The following is a 24,017-nucleotide window of genomic DNA, read 5'->3' as shown; positions in this document are numbered from 1 at the left end:
AGACTGTAGTAGAAATACTGGTGTGCAAAAGAGCAAAAAAGTCAAACAATATGGGGATAAAGTAGGTGGATTGGGTGGGCTATTTACAGATGGGCTGTGTACAGCTGCAGTGATCGGTAAGCTGCTCAGATAGCTGATGCTTAAACTGAGTGAGGGAGATGGGAGTCTCCAACTTCAGCGATTTTTTTTAAAATTCATTCCAGGCATTGGCAGCAGAGAACTGGAAGGAAAGGCGGCCAAAATAAGTGTTGGCTTTGGGGATGACTAGTGAGATATACCTGCTGGAGCGCGTGCTACGGGTGGGTGTTATGGTGACCAGTGAGCTGAGATAAGGCGGAGCTTACCTAGCAAAGACTTATAGATGACCTGGAGCCAGTGGGTCTGGCGACGAATAAGTAGCCAGGGCCAGCCGACGAGCATACAGGTCGCAGTGGTGGGTGGTAATGGGGCTTTGGTGACAAAACGGATGGCACTGTGATACACATCCAATTTGCTGAGTAGAGTGTTGGAGGCCATTTTGAAAATGACATCACCGAGGATCAGTAGGATGGTCAGTTTTTTTACAAGGGTGTGTTTGGCGGCGTGAGTGAAGGTGGCTTTGCTGTGAAATAGGAAGCTGATTTCTAATTTTGGATTGGAGATGTTTTAATGAGTCTGGAAGGAGAGTTTAAAGTCTAACCAGACACCCAGGTATTTGAAGTTGTCCACATATTCTAAGTCAGAACCGTTCAAAGTAGTGATACTAGTTGTGTGTGTGGTGAGGGCAGCAAACGGTTGAAAAGCATGCATTTGGTTTTTCTAGCGTTTTAAGAGCAGTTGGAGGGCACGAAAGGAGTGGTGTATGGCATTGAAGCTTGTTTGGAGGTTAGTGAACACAGTGTCCATAGAAGGGCCAGATGTATACAGAAGTGTATTGTCTGCGTAGAGGTGGATCAGGGAACCACCAGCAGCAAGAGCGACATCATTGATATATACATAGAAAAGAGTCAGCCTGAGAATTGAACCCTGTGGTACCCCATAGAGACTGCCAGAGGGCCGGTGAACAGGCCTTTTCCGATTTGAAATCTATCTGAGATGTAGTTGGTGAACCAGGCAAGGCAGTCATTTGAAAAACCAAGGCTGTTGAATCTGCCTATAAGTTTCGTGATTGACGGTCGAAAGCCTTGGCCAGGCTGACGAAGACTGCTGCGCAGTACTGTCTTTTATCGATGGTGGTTGTTATGATATTGTTTAATACCTTGAGCGTGGTCGAGGTGCTCCCGTGACCAGCTCGGAAACCGGAGAAGGTACAGTGGGATCCAAAATAGTTTGGCCTGTTTGTTGACTTGGCTTTCGAAGACTTTAGGTTTAAGCTGGGGAGGCAAAAAGTTGTCAAATTTTTGTAGCTGCGTGGGGTGCTTTCAATTTTTTTGGCGCTTGTTGGAATACTTTTGTCAATTTTATTATCATATTTTTTAATATATTTTTTAAATGTTAAGGATTTTTTGTGGCCAGATGAGGAAAGACATGCCAAAATCTGTAGAGATGCTTGTTGAAATTCTTGATTATCGTGGATTTATCGGTGGTGGTAGTGTTTCCTAGCCTCAGTGCAGTGGGGTCTGAGCTGGGAGGAGGTGCTCTTATTCTCATCATGGATGTTTAGTGTCCCAGCAACTTTTTGTGCAGTTAGAAAAATAAAAATGGTTGTAGATTTCTGTTAGGAAAGCAAAGGCTCGGGCTTTTAGAAACTGACTGTGTGTTTTTATATAGGTTCCATTTTGCAATATGTTTCTTCCCTGAAAAGTTGCATATTGATGAACGGGGGCTATTCGATGCTAATGATGTTTTCAGTATACCACAGGATGTTTTTGTGCTGGTCGAGGGCAGTCTGGCAGTGAACCCAAGGGCTTTATCTGTTCTTAGTTCTACATTTTTGAACGGGGCATGCTTATTTATGATGGCGAGAAATTACTTTGAAAGAACAACCAGGCATTGTCACGCCAAGGTGACTTAGTATTTTGTGTTTTCTTTAATTATTTGTTCAGGCCAGGGTGTGACATGGGTTTATTGTATTGTCGTGTTGGGGTTTTTGTAGGCATTGGGATTGTGGTTGGTTAGGGGTGTGTCTCGTATAGGCTTGGCTGCCTGTCCGAGGCGGTTCTCAATCAGAGTCAGGTGATTCTTGTTGTCTCTGATGGGGAACCGTGATTTAGGTAGCCATTAGGTGGTTTTACACTTTGTATTTCGTGGGTGATTGTTCCTGTCTCTGTGTAGTGTTCACCAGATAGGCTGTATTAGGTTTCAGGTTCCGTTTGTTGTTTTTGTATTTATTAGTTATTTCATGTATCGTTCCGTTTTTCTTCATTAAAGACATGAGTAACCACCACGCTGCATTTCGGTCCGACTCTCTTTTGACAAACGAAGAACAACGTTACAGGCATCCTCTACTGACAGGATGAGGTCAATATCCTTCCAGGATACCTGGGCCAGATCGATTAGAAAGGCCTGCTCGCAGAAGCTCCCTATAACACGTTTGACAGTGATGAGGGGTGGTCATTTGACTGCTGACCCATTACGGATGCAGGCAATGAGGCAGTGATTGCTGAGATCCTGATTGAAAACTGCAGAGGTGTTCATTTAGAAATGGGCAAGTTGGTCAAAAATAAAAATATGGATAATATCTATGAGGGTGCCCATGTTTACAGATTTAGGGTTGTACCTGGTGGTGATTCCTTGGTCATTTGTGTGAGATTGAGGGCATCCAGCATAGATTGTAGGATGGCCGAGCAGGTGTTAATAAGCATATCCCAGTTTAGGTCACCTAACAGTACCAACTCTGAAAGATAAATGGAGGGATGAACGATCAATTCACATATAATGGTGTCCAGGTGCATTTGCAACTGGGGGCCGAGGGGTCTATAACAAACTGCAACAGTGACTTATTTCTGGAGAGATTAATTTTTAAAACCAGAAGCTCGTGCTGTTTGGGGACAGACCTGGAAAGTATGACAGAACTTTGCAAACTATCTCTGCAGTAGATTGCAACTCTTCCCATGTCCATTGGCAGTTCTATCTTGATGGAAAATGTTGTAGTTGGAAATCTCAGAATTGTTGGTGGCCTTCCTAAGCCAGGATTCAGACATGGCTAGGACATCAGGGTTGGTGGAGTTTACCATATGAAATTTGTGCTAAAGCAGTGAGTATAACAGACTTTGGGAGGAGACTTTCCATGATGTTGACATCATGTCCAAAACCAAGGCCTTTACGGTTACAGAAGTCAACAAAAGTAGAGTGCCTGGGTGCACACAGGGCCTGGGTTAACCTCTACATCACCAGAGTAGGATGAGGGTACGGCTAAAGGCTATCAAAACTGGTCGTCTAGGGGCGTTAGGGGCAGGGAAATAAAGGAGCAGATTTCTGGGCTTGGTAGAATAGGATTCAGGGCATAATGTACAGACGGGTATACATTTACTAAGACTTCAGTATTTTTTTCATGTGGGACCCCATGGCAAAATGAATATAATTGCAGGACATTATAATTGCTTTTTTAAAATCGTATGTTATAAAATTGCAAAGTTCTCTCTGCCCTCCGGAATTGCAGAAAACTTCCAGAAAACATTTTCTTTACGGCAAAATGATTACATTTGCAGGAAATTAAATGATCTGAAGAGGTGGGCGACGTCTAAAATGTTTTGTCGTGAGATGGGGGCACTGTCTGTCTTGTCCCCCTTCCAAGTTGTCTGTGAACCTTTTGATGGGACTGTGATTGAAGTGAAGGGAGGACAAAATGCTTCTATGAGACTTAACTGTGTGCAGACAGTCCACTATCTCCATCAATGGGATAAAAAGACCAGGCGGTGTGCATCTCAAATGGTACTCCATTCCCTATATAATGCACTACTTCTCACCAGATAAACATGGGCCATTTGGGACACGTCCATTTGTCTTCTCTTGTAGACAGGACCACCCTGGAGCACCCTGTGTCTAGTACTGATGAGGTCACAGCCTGCCTATTATCCTGTCGCTCCCAGAAGAGACAGAACAAAGGAACTCTTATCTGGTCGTGGGATACAATTAAACACAGCCATTCCATTAGAATCAATGGAGGCGTTCCCAAAATGGCTCTATTCCGTATTTAGTGCACTACTATAGACTGTCACACTGGGCTACTAGAGTGCCATTTGGGACACAGTTGAATGCTTCCATCTGCCCAGGAAAAACAAAGGTTATACATGGATAATACATATGACTGGAGAGGAGAGGAGGTATGGCTGTCATAACCCATATGACTGGAGGAGGAATGTATTCCTATGGGGAGGAAATATGGCTGTATTACATATGACTGGAGGAGGAGAGGAGAGGTATGGCTGTATTACATATGACTGGAGAGGAGAGGAGGTATGGCTGTATTACATATGACTGGAGGAGACATTATGAGATCGCCTGCTCTCTGTGGAGAACCACACTATGGCTGTATTACATATGACTGGAGGAGGTCACACAGAGGAGGACTATGGCTGTATTACATATGACTGGAGAGGAGAGGAGGTATGGCTGTATTACATATGACTGGATCAAACTGCAGGCAGGTAGGAGGTATGGCTGTATTACATATGACTGGAGAGGAGAGGAGGTATGGCTGTATTACATATGACTGGAGGGGTAGGCAGAGGAGGTATGGCTGAGGGCCATTACATATGACACTGGAGGAGGAGAGGAGGTATGGCTGTATTACATATGACTGGAGAGGAGAGGAGGTATGGCTGTTGATTACATATGACTGGAGAGGAGAGGAGGTATGGCTGTTTACATATGACTGGAGAAAAGGAGAGGAGGTATGGCTGTATTACATATGACTGGAGAGGAGAATTCACAGGAGGTATGGCTGTATTACATATGACTGGAGAGGAGAGGAGGGCTATGGCTGTATTACATATGACTGGAGAGGAGAGGAGGTATGGCTGTATTACTTGTGTCTCTGAGACTTTTCTAAATGACTGGTCAAAGGAGAGGAGGTATGGCTGTATTACATATGACTGGAGAGGAGAGGAGGTATGGCTGTATTACATATGACTGGAGAGGAGGCAGGAGGTATGGCTGTGTGATTATATATGACTGGAGAGGAGAGGAGGTATGGCTGTATTACATATGACTGGAGGAGGAGAGGAGGTATGGCTGTATTACATATGACTGGAGGGAGAGGAGGTATGGCTGTATTACATATGACTGGAGAGGAGAGGAGGGCTCTATGGCTGTATTACATATGACTGGAGAGGAGATTTACTATGGAGGTATGGCTGTATTTTTACATATGACTGGAGGAGGAGAGGAGGTATGGCTGTATTACATATGACTGGAGAGGAGAGGAGGTATGGCTGTATTACATATGACTGGAGAGGAGAGGAGGTATGGCTGTATTACATATGACTGGAGAGGAGAGGAGATAAATGGCTGGTATGGCTGTATTACATATGACTGGAGAGATAACTGCCAGAGGCAGGTATGGCTGTATTACATATGACTGGAGAGGAGAGGAGGTATGGCTGTATTACATCATGACTGGAGAGGAGAGGAGGTATGGCTGTATTACATATGACTGGAGAGGAGAGGAGGGATATGGCTGTATTACATATGACTGGAGAGGAGAGGGAGGTATGGCTGTATTACATATGACTGGAGAGGAGAGGAGGTATGGCTGTATTACATATGACTGGAGATTTTGAGAGGAGGTATGGCTGTATTACATATGACTGGAGAGGATTGGCTGTAATCCTTTCAGTACCAGTCTAAAGTTTGGACATCTACTCATTCAAGGGTTTTCACTAGCTTTTCTTTAATATGGACTATTTCCCATTTGTAGAATAACAGTGAAAACAAACTATTTAGTAACACATGGAATCATGTAGTAACCAAAAGAGTGTTAATCAGATCAAAATATATTTGAGATTTTTGTTGGCAAAGTAGCCACCCTTTGCTATGATGACAGCTTTGCACACTCTCACCATTCTCTCAACTTTAGCTCACCATTCTCTCAACCAGCTGTATTTCGTGTATTGTTCCATTCTCTGAAAAGTTGCAACCAGCGTACCATTTTTTGTGCTCTCAACCAGCGCTTTACCATTCTCATCAACCAGCTGCATTTCGGTCACCATTCTTTCAACCAGGCATTGTCACCATTCTCTCAACCAGCCAGATCGATTCACCATTCTCTCAACCAGCGGTAATATCAGAGTCATTTCTCTCAACCAGCGGTTCACCATTCTCTCAACCAGCGTCACCATTCTGAAAACCAGCGGTGTCACCATTCTCTCAACCAGCAACAGTGACACCATTCTCTTTTTGACAACCAGTTTGGGGACAGTCACTGGAAATTCAGATCTCAACCAGCGTCCATTAGAAAGGCCTTCCCCCATTCTCTCAACCAGCGTCACCATTCTCTCAACCAGGCGTTGATTCTCTCAACCAGCGTCACCCATTCTCTCAACCAGCGTCAAAACTCAACCAGCGTCACCATTCTCTCAACCAGCGTGACCATTCTCGAACTGTTTGAGGACAACCAAAGGAACTTTGCACCATTCTCAGTCAACCAGGCAGTTCTACCATTCTCTCAACCAGGATTCGACATGGCTAGGACCATTCTGGAGTCAACCAGACTTTGGGACTTCATGTTGACATCTCAAAACCAGCTTTTACGGTTACACCATTCTGGGTCAACCAGCCTGGGTTAACCTCTACATCACCATTCTCTAAAGGCTATCAGCGTCTAGGGGCCATTCTGGGCTCAACCAGACGGGTATACATTTACTAAGACTTCAGTATTTTTTTCATGTGGGACCCCATGGCAAAATGAATAGAATTGCAGGACATTATAATTGCTTTTTTAAATCTTATGTTATAAAATTGCAAAGTTCTCTTCTCTCAACCAGAAAACATTTTCTTTACGGCAAAATGATTAGATTTGCTGAAATGATCAACCAGCGTGAGATGGGGGAGCACCATTTTGCCCCCCTCTGTGAACCAGCTGTGTTGACCAAAATGCTTCTATGCAACCAGCTTCACCATTCTCTCAACCAGCGGTGTGCATCTCAAATTCTCCATTCAAATGCACTACTTCTCACCATTCTCTCAACCAGCTTCACCATTCTCTCAACCAGCGGGACACAGTCACCATTCTCTCAACCAGCCACCATTCTCTCAACCAGCTCACCATTCTCTCAACCAGCGTCACCATTCTCTCAACCAGCGTCACCATTCTCTCAACCAGCGTCACCATTCTCTCAACCAGCTGGAGGGAGGAGGAGGTCACCATTCTCTCAACCAGCTGGAGGAGGAGAGGAGTCACCATTCTCTCAGGAGGAGGAGGTATGGGCCAGACTGGAGGAGGAGAGGAGGTATGGCACCATTCTCTCAACCAGCTGTCACCATTCTCTCAACCAGCTTCACCATTCTCTCAACCATGACTGTCACCATTCTCTCACAGACTGGAGCTAGAGGAGAGGAGGTATCTCTCAACTGTATACAGCTGGAGGAGGAGAGGAGGTATGGCTGTATTACATATGACTGGAGGAGGAGAGGAGGTATGGCTCATATGACTGGAAGGAGAGGAGGTATGGCTGTATTACATATGACTGGAGGGAGGAGAGGAGGTATGGCTGTATTACATATGACTGGAGGAGGAGAGGAGGTATGGCTCAATGACTGGAGGAGGAGGGAGGTATGGCTGTATTACATATGACTGGAGGAGGAGAGGAGGTATGGCTGTATTACATATGACTGGAGAGGAGAGGAGAGGAGGTATGGCAACATATGACTGGAGCTGTATTACACCTGGAGGAGGAGAGGAGGTTCTGTATTACATATGACTGGAGGACCAGCGTCACCATTCTCATCTGGAGGGAGAGGAGGTATGGCTGTATTACAGCTGGAGGAGGAGAGGAGGTATGGCACCATTCTCTCAACCAGAGGAGAGGAGGTATGGCTGTACATATGACATATCTCTCAACCAGACTGGAGGAGGAGAGGGAGAGGAGGTCACCTGGATTCTCTCAACCAGCTGGAGGAGGAGAGGAGGTCACCATTCTCTCAGACCAGCTGTCACCAGGGAGAGGAGGTATGGCTGTATTACATATGACTGGAGAGGAGAGGAGGTATGGCTGTATTACATATGACGTCACCATTCTCTCAACCAGCTGTCACCATTCTCTCTGGAGAGGAGAGGAGGTAATCCTTTATTACAGCTGTCACCATTCTCTCAACCAGAATAACACCATTCTCTCAACCAGTGTTAAAGTTTGGACACCATTCTCTTTTCAACCAGCTTCACCATTCTCTCAACCAGCGTCACCATTCTCTCCAACCAGCGTCACCATTCTCTCAACCAGCGTCACCATTCTCTCAACCAGCGTCACCATTCTCTCAACCAGCGTCACCATTCTCTCAACCAGCGTCACCATTCTCTCAACCAGCGTCACCATTCTCTCAACCAGCGTCACCATTCTCTCAACCAGCTTCACCATTCTCTCAACCAGCGTCACCATTCTCTCAACCAGCGTCACCATTCTCTCAACCAGCGTCACCATTCTCTCAACCAGCGTCACCATTCTCTCAACCAGCGTCACCATTCTCTCAACCAGCGTCACCATTCTCTCAACCGGCGTCACCATTCTCTCAACCGGCGTCACCATTCTCTCAACCGGCGTCACCATTCTCTCAACCGGCGTCACCATTCTCTCAACCGGCGTCACCATTCTCTCAACCGGCGTCACCATTCTCTCAACCGGCGTCACCATTCTCTCAACCGGCGTCACCATTCTCTCAACCGGCGTCACCATTCTCTCAACCGGCGTCACCATTCTCTCAACCAGCGTCACCATTCTCTCAACCAGCGTCACCATTCTCTCAACCGGCGTCACCATTCTCTCAACCAGCGTCACCATTCTCTCAACCAGCGTCACCATTCTCTCAACCAGCGTCACCATTCTCTCAACCAGCGTCACCATTCTCTCAACCAGCGTCACCATTCTCTCAACCAGCGTCACCATTCTCTCAGCCAGCGTCACCATTCTCTCAACCAGCGTCACCATTCTCTCAACCAGCGTCACCATTCTCTCAACCAGCGTCACCATTCTCTCAACCAGCGTCACCATTCTCTCAACCAGCTCACCATTCTCTCAACCAGCTTCACCATTCTCTCAACCAGCGTCACCATTCTCTCAACCAGCGTCACCATTCTCTCAACCAGCTTCACCATTCTCAACCAGCGTCACCATTCTCTCAAACCAGCGTCACCATTCTCTCAACCAGCGTCACCATTCTCTCAACCAGAGTCACCATTCTCTCAATCAGCGTCACCATTCTCTCAACCAGCGTCACCATTCTCTCAACCAGCGTCACCATTCTCTCAACCAGCTTCACCATTCTCTCAACCAGCGTCACCATTCTCTCAACCAGCTTCACCATTTTCTCAACCAGCGTCACCATTCTCTCAACCAGTGTCACCATTCTCTCAACCAGCTTCACCATTCTCTCAACCAGCGTCACCATTCTCTCAACCAGCGTCACCATTTTCTCAACAAACTTAATGAAGAATGCTTTTCCAATGCTCTTGAAGGAGTTCCCAGATATGCTGAGCACTTGTTGGCTGCTTTTCCTTCACTCTGTGGTCCAACTGATCTCAAAACATCTCAGTTGGGTTGAGGTCGGGTGATTGTGGAGGCCAGGTCATCTGAGGCAGCACTCCATGACTCTCCTTCTTGGTCAAATAGCCCTTCTACAGCCTGGAGGTGTGTTGGGTCATTGACCTGTTGAAAAACAAATGATAGCCCCACTAAGCACAAACCAGATGGGACGGCGTATCGCTGCAGAATGCTGTGGTAGCCATGCTGGTTAAGTGTGCCTTGAATTCTAAATAAATCACTGACCGTATCACCAGCAAAGCACCCACACACCATCACACCTCCTCCTCCATGCTTCATGATGGGAACCACACATTCTGAGATCATCTGTTCACCTACTCTGCATCTCACAAAGACACGGGCGGTTGGAACCAAAAATCTCACATTTGGACTCATCAGACTAAAGGACAGATGTCCATCGGTCTAATGTCCATTGCTTGTGTTTCTTGGACCAAGCAAGTCTCTTCTTGTTATTGGTGCCCTTTTAATAGTGGTTTACTTTGCATTTACATTTAAGTCATTTAGCAGACGCTCTTATCCAGAGCGACTTACAAATTGGCCTTTGCAGAAATTCAACCATGAAGGCCTGATTCACACAATCTCTGAACAGTTGATGTTGAGATGTCTGTTACTTGAACTCTGTGGCCCATTTAATTGGGCTGCAATTTCTGAGGCTGGTAAATCTAATGAACTTATCCTCTGCAGCAGAGGTAACTCTGGGTCTTCCTTTCCTGTGGCGGTCCTCATGAGAGCCAGTTTCATCATAGCGCTTGATGGTTTTGTGACTGCACTTGAAGAAAGCGTTGTTGAACATTTTCATTATTGACTGACCTTCATGTCTTAAAGTAATAATGGACTTTTGTTGGTCTTTGCATATTTGAGCTGTTTTTGCCATAATATGGACTTTTACCAAATAGGGATATATTATGTATACCATCCCTACTATCCCTACTTTGTCCCAACACAACTGATTGGCTCAAACACATTAAGAAGGAAAGAAATTCCACTTTTAACTTTTAACAAGGCACATCTGTTAATTTAAACACATTCCAGGTGACTACCTCATGAAGCTGGTTGAGAGAATGCCAAGAGTGTGCAAAGCTGTCATCAAGGCAAAGAGTGGCTATTTGTAGAATGACAAAGTGAAAACAGGTTTTAGAAATTTTTGCAAATGTATTGAAAATGACAAACAAATACCTTATTTACAAAATTATTCAGACCCTTTGCTTACGAGACTCAAAATTGAGCTCCGGTGCATCTTGTGTCCATTGATCGTCCTTGAGATGTTTCTACAACTTGATTGGAGTCCACCTGTGGTAAATTCAATTAGTTGGAAATGATTTGTGAAGATGCACACCTGTCTAGATAAAGTCCCGCAGTTGACAATGCATGTCAGCGAAAAAAACAAGCAATGAGGTAGAATGAATTTTCCGTATTGTGTCGAGGCACACATCTGGGTGAGGGTACCAAAATATTTCTGCAGCATTGAAGTTCCCCAAGAACACAATGGTCTCCATTCTTAAATGGAAGATGTTCAGAACCATCAAGTCGCTTCCTGTCTGGCCGCCCAGACAAGCTGAGCAATCAGGGGAGAAGGTCCTTGGTCAGAGAGTTGGCTACATAATTCCATATGTGTAATTTCATAGTTTTGATGTGTTAACTATTATTCTGCAATGTAGTAAATGGTAAAAATAAAGAAAAGCCCTTGAATGAGTTGGTGTCCAAACGTTTGACTGGTACTGTACATTTAAATATACATGTTTACATACATTGAACTTCTCTATCTATCACATAACAATGTGTTACTGAGCTCTTCATCCTTCATCTCTTTACCCTCAGCCACTCAGACCACTCTCTTTACCCTCAGCCACTCAGACCAGCCACTCTCTTTACCCTCAGCCACTCAGACCACTCTCTTTACCCTCAGCCACTCAGACCACTCTCTTTACCCTCAGCCACTCAGACCACTCTCTTTACCCTCAGCCACTCAGACCACTCTCTTTACCCTCAGCCACTCAGACCACTCTCTTTACCCTCAGCCACTCAGACCACTCTCTTTACCCTCAGCCACTCACCCTCAGCCCTCAGACCACTCTCTTACACTCAGCCACTCAGACCACTCTCTTTACCCTCAGCCACTCAGACCACTCTCTTTACCCTCAGCCACTCAGACCACTCTCTTTACCCTCAGCCACTCAGACCACTCTCTTTACCCTCAGCCACTCAGACCACTCTCTTTACCCTCAGCCACTCAGACCACTCTCTTTACCCTCAGCCACTCAGACCACTCTCTTTACCCTCAGCCACTCAGACCACTCTCTTTACCTCAGCCACTCAGACCACTCTCTTTAGACCCTCAGCCACTCAGACCACTCTCTTTACCCTCAGCCACTCAGACCACTCTCTTTACCCTCAGCCACTCAGACCACTCTCTTTACCCTCAGCCACTCAGACCACTCTCTTTACCCTCAGCCACTCAGACCACTCTCTTTACCCTCAGCCACTCAGACCACTCTCTTTACCCTCAGCCACTCAGACCACTCTCTTTACCCTCAGACCAGACTCTCTTTACCCTCAGCCACTCAGACCACTCTCTTTACCCTCAGCCACTCAGACCACTCTCTTTACCCTCAGCCACTCAGACCACTCTCTTTACCCTCAGCCACTCAGACCACTCTCTTTACCCTCAGCCACTCAGACCACTCTCTTTACACTCAGCCACTCAGACCACTCTCTTTACCCTCAGCCACTCAGACCACTCTCTTTACCCTCAGCCACTCAGACCACTCTCTTTACCCTCAGCCACTCAGACCACTCTCTTTACCCTCAGCCACTCAGACCACTCTCTTTACCCTCAGCCACTCAGACCACTCTCTTTACCCTCAGCCACTCAGACCACTCTCTTTACACTCAGCCACTCAGACCACTCTCTTTACACTCAGCCACTCAGACCACTCTCTTTACCCTCAGACCACTCTCTTTACCCTCAGCCACTCAGACCACTCTCTTTACACTCAGCCACTCAGACCACTCTCTTTACCCTCAGCCACTCAGACCACTCTCTTTACACTCAGCCACTCAGACCACTCTCTTTACCCTCAGACCAGACTCTCTTTACCCTCAGCCACTCAGACCACTCAGACCACTCTTTACCCTCAGCCACTCAGACCACTCTCTTTACCCTCAGCCACTCAGACCACTCTCTTTACCCTCAGACCACTCTCTTTACCCTCAGACCACTCTCTTTTACCCTCAGCCACTCAGACCACTCTCTTTACCCTCAGCCACTCAGACCACTCTCTTTACCCTCAGCCACTCAGACCACTCTCTTTACCCTCAGCCTCAGACCACTCTCTTTACCCTCAGCCACTCAGACCACTCTCTTTACACTCAGCCACTCAGACCACTCTCTTTACCCTCAGCCACTCAGACCACTCTCTTTACCCTCAGCCACTCAGACCACTCTCTTTACCCTCAGCCACTCAGACCAGACCCTCTCTTTACCCTCAGCCACTCAGACCACTCTCTTTACCCTCAGCCACTCAGACCACTCTCTTTACCCTCAGCCACTCAGACCACTCTCTTTACACCTCAGCCACTCAGACCACTCTCTTTACCCTCAGACCACTCTCTTTACCCTCAGCCACCAGACCACTCTCTTTACCCTCAGACCAGACCACTCTCTTTACCCTCAGACCACTCTCTTTACCCTCAGCCACTCAGACCACTCTCTTTACCCTCAGACCACTCTCTTTACCCTCAGCCACTCAGACCACTCTCTTTACCCTCAGCCACTCAGACCACTCTCTTTACCCTCAGACCACTCTCTTTACCCTCAGCCACTCAGACCACTCTCTTTACCCTCAGCCACTCAGACCACTCTCTTTACCCTCAGCCACTCAGACCACTCTCTTTACCCTCAGCCACTCAGACCACTCTCTTTACCCTCAGCCACCAGACCACTCTCTTTACCCTCAGCCACTCAGACCACTCTCTTTACCCTCAGCCACTCAGACCACTCTCTTTACCCTCAGCCACTCAGACCACTCTCTTTACCCTCAGACCACTCTCTCTTTACCCTCAGACCACTCTCTTTACCCCTCAGACCACTCCCTTTACCCTCAGACCAGACCACTCTCTTTACCCTCAGCCATTCAGACCACTCTCTTTACCCTCCAGCCACTCAGACCACTCTCTTTACCCTCAGCCACTCAGACCACTCTCTTTACCCTCAGCCACTCAGACCACTCTCTTTACCCTCAGACCACTCAGACCACTCTCTTTACCCAGCCACTCAGACCACTCTCTTTACCCTCAGACCACTCTCTTTACCCTCAGACCAGACTCTCTTTACCCTCAGCCACTCTCAGACCACTCACCCTCAGACCACTCTCTTTACCCTCAGCCACTCAGACCACTCTCTTTACCCTCAGCCACTCAGACCACTCTCTTTACCCTCAGCCCTCTCTTTACCCTCAGACCACTCTCTTTACCCTCAGACCACTCTCTTTACCCTCAGACCACTCTCTTTACCCTCAGCCACCAGACCACTCTCTTTACCCTCAGCCACCAGACCACTCTCTTTACCCTCAGACCACTCAGACCACTCTCTTTACCCTCAGCCACCAGACCACTCTTTTCAGCCCTCAGACCACTCAGACCAGACTCTCTTTACCCTCAGCCACTCAGACCACTCTCTTTACCCTCAGACCACTCTCTTTACCCTCAGCCACTCAGACCACTCTCTTTACCCTCAGCCACTCAGACCACTCTCTTTACCCTCAGCCACTCAGACCACTCTCTTTACCCTCAGCCACTCAGACCACTCTCTTTACCCTCAGCCACTCAGACCACTCTCTTTACCCTCAGCCACTCAGACCACTCTCTTTACCCTCAGCCACTCAGACCACTCTCTTTAGACCCTCAGCCACTCAGACCACTCTCTTTACCCTCAGCCCTCAGACCACTCTCTTTACCCTCAGACCACTCTCTTTACCCTCAGCCACTCAGACCACTCTCTTTACCCTCAGCCACTCAGACCACTCTCTTTACCCTCAGCCACTCAGACCACTCTCTTTATACCCTCAGCCACTCAGACCACTCTCTTTATACCCTCAGCCACTCAGACCACTCTCTTTACCCTCAGCCACTCAGACCACTCTCTTTACCCTCAGCCACTCAGACCACTCTCTTTACCCTCAGCCACTCAGACCACTCTCTTTACCCTCAGCCATTCAGACCACTCTCTTTACCCTCAGCCACTCAGACCACTCTCTTTACCCTCAGACCACTCTCTTTACCCTCAGACCACTCTCTTTACCCTCAGCCACTCAGACCACTCTCTTTACACTCAGCCACTCAGACCACTCTCTTTACCCTCAGCCATTCAGACCACTCTCTTTACCCTCAGCCACTCAGACCACTCTCTTTACCCTCAGCCACTCAGACCACTCTCTTTACCCTCAGCCCTAAGACCACTCTCTTTACCCTCAGCCACTCAGACCACTCTCTTTGCCCTCAGCCACTCAGACCACTCTCTTTACCCTCAGACCACTCTCTTTACACTCAGCCACTCAGACCACTCTCTTTACCCTCAGCCTAAGACCACTCTCTTTACCCTCAGCCACTCAGACCACTCTCTTTACCCTCAGCCACTCAGACCACTCTCTTTACCCTCAGACCACTCTCTTTACCCTCAGCCACTCAGACCACTCTCTTTACCCTCAGCCACTCAGACCACTCTCTTTACCCTCAGACCACTCTCTTTACCCTCAGCCACTCAGACCACTCTCTTTACCCTCAGCCACTCAGACCACTCTCTTTACCCTCAGCCACTCAGACCACTCCCTTTACCCTCAGACCACTCTCTTTACCCTCAGCCACTCAGACCACTCTCTTTACCCTCAGCCACTCAGACCACTCTCTTTACCCTCAGCCACTCAGACCACTCTCTTTACCCTCAGCCACTCAGACCACTCTCTTTACCCTCAGACCAGACCACTCTCTTTACCCTCAGCCACTCAGACCACTCTCTTTACACTCAGCCACTCAGACCACTCTCTTTACGCTCAGCCACTCAGACCACTCTCTTTAACCTCAGCCACTCAGACCACTCTCTTTACCCTCAGACCACTCTCTTTACACTCAGCCACTCAGACCACTCTATTTACCCTCAGCCCTAAGACCACTCTCTTTACCCTCAGCCACTCAGACCACTCTCTTTACCCTCAGCCACTCAGACCACTCTTTACCCTCAGACCACTCTCTTTACCCTCAGCCACTCAGACCACTCTCTTTACCCTCAGCCACTCAGACCACTCTTTTACCCTCAGACCACTCTCTTTACCCTCAGCCACTCAGACCACTCTCTTTACCCTCAGCCACTCAGACCACTCTCTTTACCCTCAGCCACTCAGACCACTCTCTTTACCCTCAGACCACTCTCTTTACCCTCAGCCACTCAGACCACTCTCTTTACCCTCAGCCACTCAGACCACTCTCTTTACCCTCAGCCACTCAGACCACTCTCTTTACCCTCAGACCACTCTCTTTACCCTCAGCCACTCAGACCACTCTCTTTACACTCAGCCACCAGACCACTCTCTTTACGCTCAGCCACTCAGACCACTCTCTTTAACCTCAGCCACTCAGACCACTCTCTTTACCCTCAGACCACTCTCTTTACCCTCAGCCACTCAGACCACTCTCTTTACCCTCAGCCACCCTCAGACCACTCTTTTACCCTCAGCCACTCAGACCACTCTCTTTACCCTCAGCCACTCAGACCACTCTCTTTACCCTCAGCCACTCAGACCACTCTCTTTACCCTCAGCCACTCAGACCACTCTCTTTACCCTCAGCCACTCAGACCACTCTCTTTACCCTCAGACCACTCTCTTTCCCCTCAGACCACTCTCTTTACCTTCAGCCACTCAGACCACTCTCTTTACCCTCAGACCACTCTCTTTACCCTCAGCCACTCAGACCACTCTCTTTACCCTCAGCCACTCAGACCACTCTCTTTACCCTCAGCCACTCAGACCACTCTCTTTACCCTCAGACCACTCTCTTTCCCCTCAGACCACTCTCTTTACCTTCAGCCACTCAGACCACTCTCTTTACCCTCAGACCACTCTCTTTCCCCTCAGACCACTCTCTTTACCTTCAGCCACTCAGACCACTCTCTTTACCCTCAGACCACTCTCTTTACCCTCAGCCACTCAGACCACTCTCTTTACCCTCAGCCACTCAGACCACTCTCTTTACCCTCAGCCACTCAGACCACTCTCTTTACCCTAAGCCACTCAGACCACTCTCTTTACCCTCAGCCACTCAGACCACTCTCTTTACCCTCAGCCACTCAGACCACTCTCTTTACCCTCAGACCACTCTCTTTACCCTCAGCCACTCAGACCACTCTCTTTACACTCAGCCACTCAGACCACTCTCTTTACGCTCAGCCACTCAGACCACTCTCTTTAACCTCAGCCACTCAGACCACTCTCTTTACCCTCAGACCACTCTCTTTACCCTCAGCCACTCAGACCACTCTCTTTACCCTCAGCCACTCAGACCACTCTCTTTACCCTCAGCCACTCAGACCACTCTCTTTACCCTCAGACCACTCTCTTTCCCCTCAGACCACTCTCTTTACCTTCAGCCACTCAGACCACTCTCTTTACCCTCAGACCACTCTCTTTACCCTCAGCCACTCAGACCACTCTCTTTACCCTCAGACCACTCTCTTTACCTTCAGCCACTCAGACCACTCTCTTTACCCTCAGACCACTCTCTTTACCCTCAGACCACTCTCTTTACCCTCAGCCACTCAGACCACTCTCTTTACCCTCAGCCACTCAGACCACTCTCTTTACCCTCAGCCACTCAGACCACTCTCTTTACCCTCAGCCACTCAGACCACTCTCTTTACCCTCAGCCACTCAGACCACTCTCTTTACCCTCAGCCACTCAGACCACCTGTTTGGTTTCCATGTGCCCTATATATTTTTCAATTGTGCTGTGATGTTTTACATTTTTGTCAAAGATCAAAACCTTTACGAGTATTTTATATTTATTATATATATTTACTATCCGTTTCTTTCAGCCAATCCTCAGTCATTTTTGTCAGTGCTGAGCATGATGAGCCCTTTCCTATAAGCATTTTCTTTTGTAAATTAACTAACTTTGTATTTAATCAAATACATTTTTTCCCAAAAGTTTACACTGCACTGGTAACAGGCTGATTGATCGGCTGTTTGAAATATTAAAGGGTGATCTGCTATTCTTGGGTAGCTGAATGACCTTTGACTCCCTCCGGGTCTGAGGGCGCACACAGTTTTCTAGGCTTAAATTGAAGATGTGGAAAACAAGTCACAATGTATTCCTCTACCAATCTCAGTAATGTACCATCCAAAAAGACTTTTGACCATCTAGAATGGCCTTTTCTATTCACTTTGGAAGCGTTCAACTTTACATCCTAAATAATAATAATAATAAAAATGTTTATACAAATGTCCCGAAGCAAAAATATACAAAAATAAAATAATAGATTATCTGATGAAAGGGGCATAAGACCCGCAGAAATAATTTGACCCAAACGTTAACAGGTAAACAATCAAATAAAATGATTTACTCCTGATATACCTGACCAATACTGAAAACTCGATGTCCCCCTTGCTAGAAATATTTTCAGAATATTCTAAAAGCTCTCCATTAAAAAAATGTACGTGGAAAAAACAGAAATAATGGCAATAGGAAAAATGAAAAGAATAACTCCCCATCTACAGCTTTAAGTGGACCACAATAATAAAGGTTAGAAGGCTTAAGGAAGGACTAAACCCTTTTTTAAAATGACACTCAAACTTAGAAGGCTTAAGGAAGGACTAAAATGACACTCAAATCTAACTGCCTGTAGCTCAGGACCTGAAGGATATGCATATTCCTGATACCATTTAAAATGAAACACTTTGAAGTTTGTGGAAATGTGAAATTAATGTAGGAGAATATAATACATTAGATCTGGTAAAAGATCATGTAAAAATGTGTTCTATTTGTTTTTTTGTTCCAAAGGACCATACGTTGAGATTGGATTGTACGTGTAATGTAGATGTTGTCCACAAGATGGCAGCATTGTGTGTGCAAAGTTTCAGACTGATCCAGTGAAGAATTACATCACGACACAATATTTTGCATCAATTTTGCACAAATGTGCTGAATTGGTCAATTTATACATTCTCAACTAAATAGAGACTAACTATAGAAAACTTACAAACATGCTATGGTAATACATTTAACATGCTATGGTAATACATTTAACATGCTATGGTAATACATTTAACATGCTATGGTAATACATTTAACATGCTATGGTAATACATTTAACATGCTATGGTAATACATTTAACATGCTATGGTAATACATTTTTGTTTAGTTTACACATTCCCAGGAAAGTCATACACGATGGATCATTAGCTTCCATACAGATAAGACACTAACCTTCACACATCTAGATGGCCGGGTGGGTGTGGTGCCAGAGACGGCAGGGGTTCAAGCTGTAGAACCCAGTTCCTACATTTGAGTGTAAAAATAGATTTTTATCAAACAAAACTATGCTGCATTTTTATCTCTGGGACCCTCAGGGTGGCAAATCAGAGCAAGATTACTGAATGTATCAAACCAGTTGCTGTGATTTGTTATTTTTGCACTATCCTCAAACAATAGCATGTTATTTGTTTTTGCTGTGAAATCTACTGTAACACTGCAGTTAGATTAACAAGAATTTAAGCTTTCTACCCATATAAGATATGTCAATGTCCCGGAAAGATGGCTGTTGTTTACAATCTCATTCTAGTCTCATTATCTCATATTAAGCAACGACTGTCTTGGTTGAGGGACACCAATCCCGTAGAGGTTAATAAGTGACAAATATATAAAGATAACTTTATTCCATTTTACTCAACAATATGAAAGCAGATCTAATTAAATGGAACATTCTGCCCATAAATCTTAAAGGTAGAATAAACCTCTTGAACGGCATGGCAAGTTTTTAGATTTATTCTTGATAATACCGAAGATGTTCTTTAAAAAAAAAAAAAGGTATACTCGATCATAATACTTTTTATAATCAAACTCATCGAATAAATAGGAACGTTTTATGTCTTCCAGAGTCTGTGGGTTTTAACCTTCCGGATTTGGAATTGTATCAACTCACCACCCAGGGACTTGCAACATCTAGTCACTAAAGAGGAACAACGGGTACATATTAAAGATGCTCATCTCCAGAATATGTTGTCTATTTTGAAAGGATACAGCTGAGAACATGAACAAGTTCACTACAATATGGAGGAAAATGAAACCAATATCGCTCCCTACAAACACAACCCTATGGAACGATCCTTGGATTGATTTTCACAATTCACTGATACGTTGACCCACATGGAAGACTAAAGGCATAGAAACCGTACATGACTTGTTAACAGGAAATACATACATTTCCATGACAGAATTAAAAATCAATTTTGGACTGACTAATGTGCTTTTCAGAAAGTATTCACACCCCTTGACTTTTTCCACTGTGTTGTTACGTCTGAATTTAAAATTGATTATATTGAGTTTTTTTTGGTCACTGGCCTACATACAATACCCCATAATGTCAAAGTGGAATTATGTTTGTCAAAAGTTTTACAAATTAATAAAAATTGAAAAGCTGAAATGTCTTGAGTCAATAAGTATTCAACCCCTTTGTTATGGCAAGCCTAAATAAGTTCAGGGGTAAAAAATCTGCTTAACAAGTCACACAATAAGTTGCAAGGACTCTGTGTGCAATAATTGTGTTTAAAATTCATTTTGAATGACTATTTGATCTCTGTAACCCACACATACTGTACCCCACAATTATCAACCACAAAGACCAGGGAGGCTTTGCCTTGCAACCTGTTGGTAGATGGGTAAAAAAAGACATTGAATATCCCTTTGAGCACGGTGAAGGTATTAATAACACTTTGGGGTTATTGATACAATATCCAGTCACTACAAAGATACAGGCGTCCTTCCTAACTCAGTTGCCCGGAGAGGAAGGAAACCATTCAGGGATTTCACCATGAGGCCAATGGTGACTTTAAAACAGGTACAGTTTATTGGCTGTGACAGGAGAAAACTGAGGTTGGATCAACAACATTGCAGTTACTCCACAATACTAACCTAATTGATAGAGTGAAAGGAAGGAAGCCTGTACAGGATAAAAATATATTTCAAAACATGCATCCTGCGCTAAAGTAATACTGCAAAAATGTGGGAAAGCACTTCACTTTTGTCATGCATACAAAGTGTTATGTTTAGGGCAATTCCAATACAACACGTTACTGAGTACCACTCCATATTTTCTAGCATAGTGCTGCCTGCATCATGTTATGGGTATGCTTGTAGTCGTTAAGGACTGGGGAGTTTTTCAGGATAAAAAAATTAACTGAATGGCGCTAAGCACATTTTAAAATCCCAGAGGAAAACCTGGTTCAGTCTGCTTTCCACCAGACACTGGTAGATGAGTTCACCTTTCAGCAGGATGATAACCTAAAACACAAGGCCAAATCTAGACTAGAGTTGCTTACCCACCTTGCAGCAAAATATTTTATTGCCCCCTCTTGACGGTGGAGAAAAATTACAATAGAGAAAATGTTGCAGTTTTAAAGGCCCAGTGCGGTCAAAAATGTGATTTTCTTTGTTTTATATACAGTGCATTCAGACAGTATTTAGACCCCTTTCCCTTTCCCAAATGTATTAAAAGTAAAAACATGAATACCTTATTTACGTAAGTATTCAGACCTTTGCTATGACTTATACCATGCTAATATGATATCTGAGTGCCAGGTCACGGCCCCTCCAGTTGTTATTTGTCCTAGATTACTACTAGCCCCCGTCTCCCTAACAACCTACTGTGTCTCTCTAACCCCTTTCTCCTCTCCTCCATACCCCTAACAACCTATTTTGACTCCCTCAGACCCACTGTGACTCCCTCGGACCCACTGTGACTCCCTCGGACCCACTGTGACTCCCTCGGACCCACTGTGACTCCCTCGGACCCACTGTGACTCCCTCGGACCCACTGTGACTCCCTCAGACCCACTGTGACTCGGACCTACTGTGACTCCCTCTGACCCCTGTCTCCTCTCCTCCAGATCCCCTAGCAAGCCTTCAAGATGGAGGAGGAACAGTGCTTCTACAATGAGTCCATTGCCTTCTTCTACAACCACAGTGGAAAGTACCTGGCTACAGAGTGGAATACCGTCAGTAAGCTGGTGATGGGGCTGGGTATCACAGTATGTATCTTCATCATGCTGGCTAACTTGCTGGTCATGGTGGCTATATACGTCAACCGCCGCTTCCACTTCCCTATTTACTACCTGATGGCCAACCTGGCGGCCGCGGACTTCTTTGCCGGCCTGGCGTACTTCTACCTGATGTTCAACACGGGCCCGAACACGCGGCGCCTCACGGTCTCCACGTGGCTGCTCCGACAGGGTCTCATCGACACGTCCCTCACGGCGTCCGTGTGTAACCTCCTCGCCATCGCCATCGAGCGCCACATCACCGTTTTCCGCATGCAGCTACACACGCGCATGTCCAACCGGCGTGTGGTGGTGGTGATTGTCGTCATCTGGACCTTGTCTATCGTCATGGGAGCCATCCCGTCGGTAGGGTGGAACTGTATCTGTGACATCGGCACGTGTTCTAGCATGGCTCCGCTGTACTGTAACTCCTACCTGGTGTTCTGGGCCGTATTCAACCTGGTCACCTTCCTGGTCATGGTGGTGCTGTACGCTCACATCTTTATGTACGTGAGACAGAGGACCATGAGGATGAGCAGACACAGCTCTGGGCCACGCAGGAACAGAGACACCATGATGAGTCTGCTGAAGACTGTCGTCATCGTATTGGTAAGAACCTCCACTACCTTCACACCAGAAACTATATGTTAGATACTAGTACTGCGTAGGACCATGCAGGAACTGAGACATCATGATGAGCCTGCTGAAGACTGTCAGGATTGTACTGGGTAAGACCTTACCCTTGACATCCCATAATAACATAACACAGTATCCCTGTAAAACTGAGGAACCTGGAGTAAGGATTAGGGATGTTGTCATGACCGTATTACTGCCATACTGGAAGTCGTCAGTCACGATCGCAGTAAAATTCTACGTGACTGTTGAGCCCAGGTAATCCCCTCTATTGTTCCTCCATCAGGTCCTAATGGCCTGGTACTCAGGGCTCTATTGTCCCTCCATCAGGTCCTAATGGCCTGGTACTCAGGGCTCTATGGCCTGGTACTCAGGGCTCTATTGTCCCTCCATCAGGTCCTAATGGCCTGGTACTCAGGGCTCTATGGCCTGGTACTCAGGGCTCTATTGTCCCTCCATCAGGTCCTAATGGCCTGGTACTCAGGGCCTATGGCCTGGTACTCAGGGCTCTATTGTCCCTCCATCAGGTTCTAATGGCCTGGTACTCAGGGCTCTATGGCCTGGTACTCAGGGCTCTATTGTCCCTCCATCAGGTCCTAATGGCCTGGTACTCAGGGCTCTATGGCCTGGTACTCGGGCTCTATTGCCTAGTACTCAGGGCTCTATTGTCCCTCCATCAGGTCCTAATGGCCTGGTACTCAGGTCTCTATTGTCCCTCCATCAGGTCCTAATGGCCTGGTACTCAGGGCTCTATGTCCTGGTACTCAGGTCTCTATTGTCCCTCCATCAGGTCCTAATGGCCTGTTACTCATGGCTCTATGGCCTGGTACTCGGCTCTATTGCCTAGTACTCAGGGCTCTATTGTCCCTCCATCAGGTCCTAATGTCCTGGTACTCAGGTCTCTATTGTCCCTCCATCAGGTCCTAATGGCCTGGTACTCAGGTTTTTTGGCCCTCTAACCTAATCTGAAAGCAATGAAATTGAAAATTGCAAACACTTATTATCAAAACAGTATTGTGCTTTAAAACTCACCTCGCTGTGATTGATCAATTTGAAGGAAGAAGGGCAAGCGGGTTGATTTGTAAAACATGGTCGTTGGATGGATGTTGTTTCAAAGCCTAACACAAAGAAATGGACAGCGCTTTCTAAGGTGATGATTCATTTAAATCACCAATATTAGGGCTTATGTATAAGCCTATAAATGAGCCCAACCGCCCACCCCCTCCTAAAATGTTCATAATTAATTGGGTGACACATTTACCTATAGCTCCAGAATCTCTCCACCATGTGTTTCCATCTCCTCCTCTTCTTCATTCCTTCCTCCAGAACATCTCTCCACCACGTGTTTCCATCTCCTCCTCTTCTTCATTCCTTCCTCCAGAACATCTCTCCACCATGTGTTTCCAT

General features: G+C 46.2%; 1 protein-coding gene across 1 annotated transcript in view; it reads left to right on the top strand.

Moving 5' to 3' along the window:
• Positions 1 to 24,017, top strand: part of LOC127931873 (lysophosphatidic acid receptor 1-like) — a 76,678-nt gene that overhangs the window by 29,018 nt on the left and 23,643 nt on the right. The window contains exons 2-3 of the mRNA XM_052526012.1: positions 21,828 to 22,586; positions 23,531 to 23,544. Coding sequence (XP_052381972.1) covers positions 21,849 to 22,586; positions 23,531 to 23,544 — 752 coding nt within the window. The 5' untranslated portion in view covers positions 21,828 to 21,848. The remainder of the gene's footprint in view (positions 1 to 21,827; positions 22,587 to 23,530; positions 23,545 to 24,017) is intronic.

This window comes from Oncorhynchus keta, chromosome 9 (genome assembly GCF_023373465.1).
Source record: "Oncorhynchus keta strain PuntledgeMale-10-30-2019 chromosome 9, Oket_V2, whole genome shotgun sequence".
Lineage (NCBI taxonomy): Eukaryota > Metazoa > Chordata > Actinopteri > Salmoniformes > Salmonidae > Oncorhynchus > Oncorhynchus keta.
Note: the sequence above shows the minus strand (reverse complement) of the source record. Positions and strands in the feature narration are given on the sequence as shown.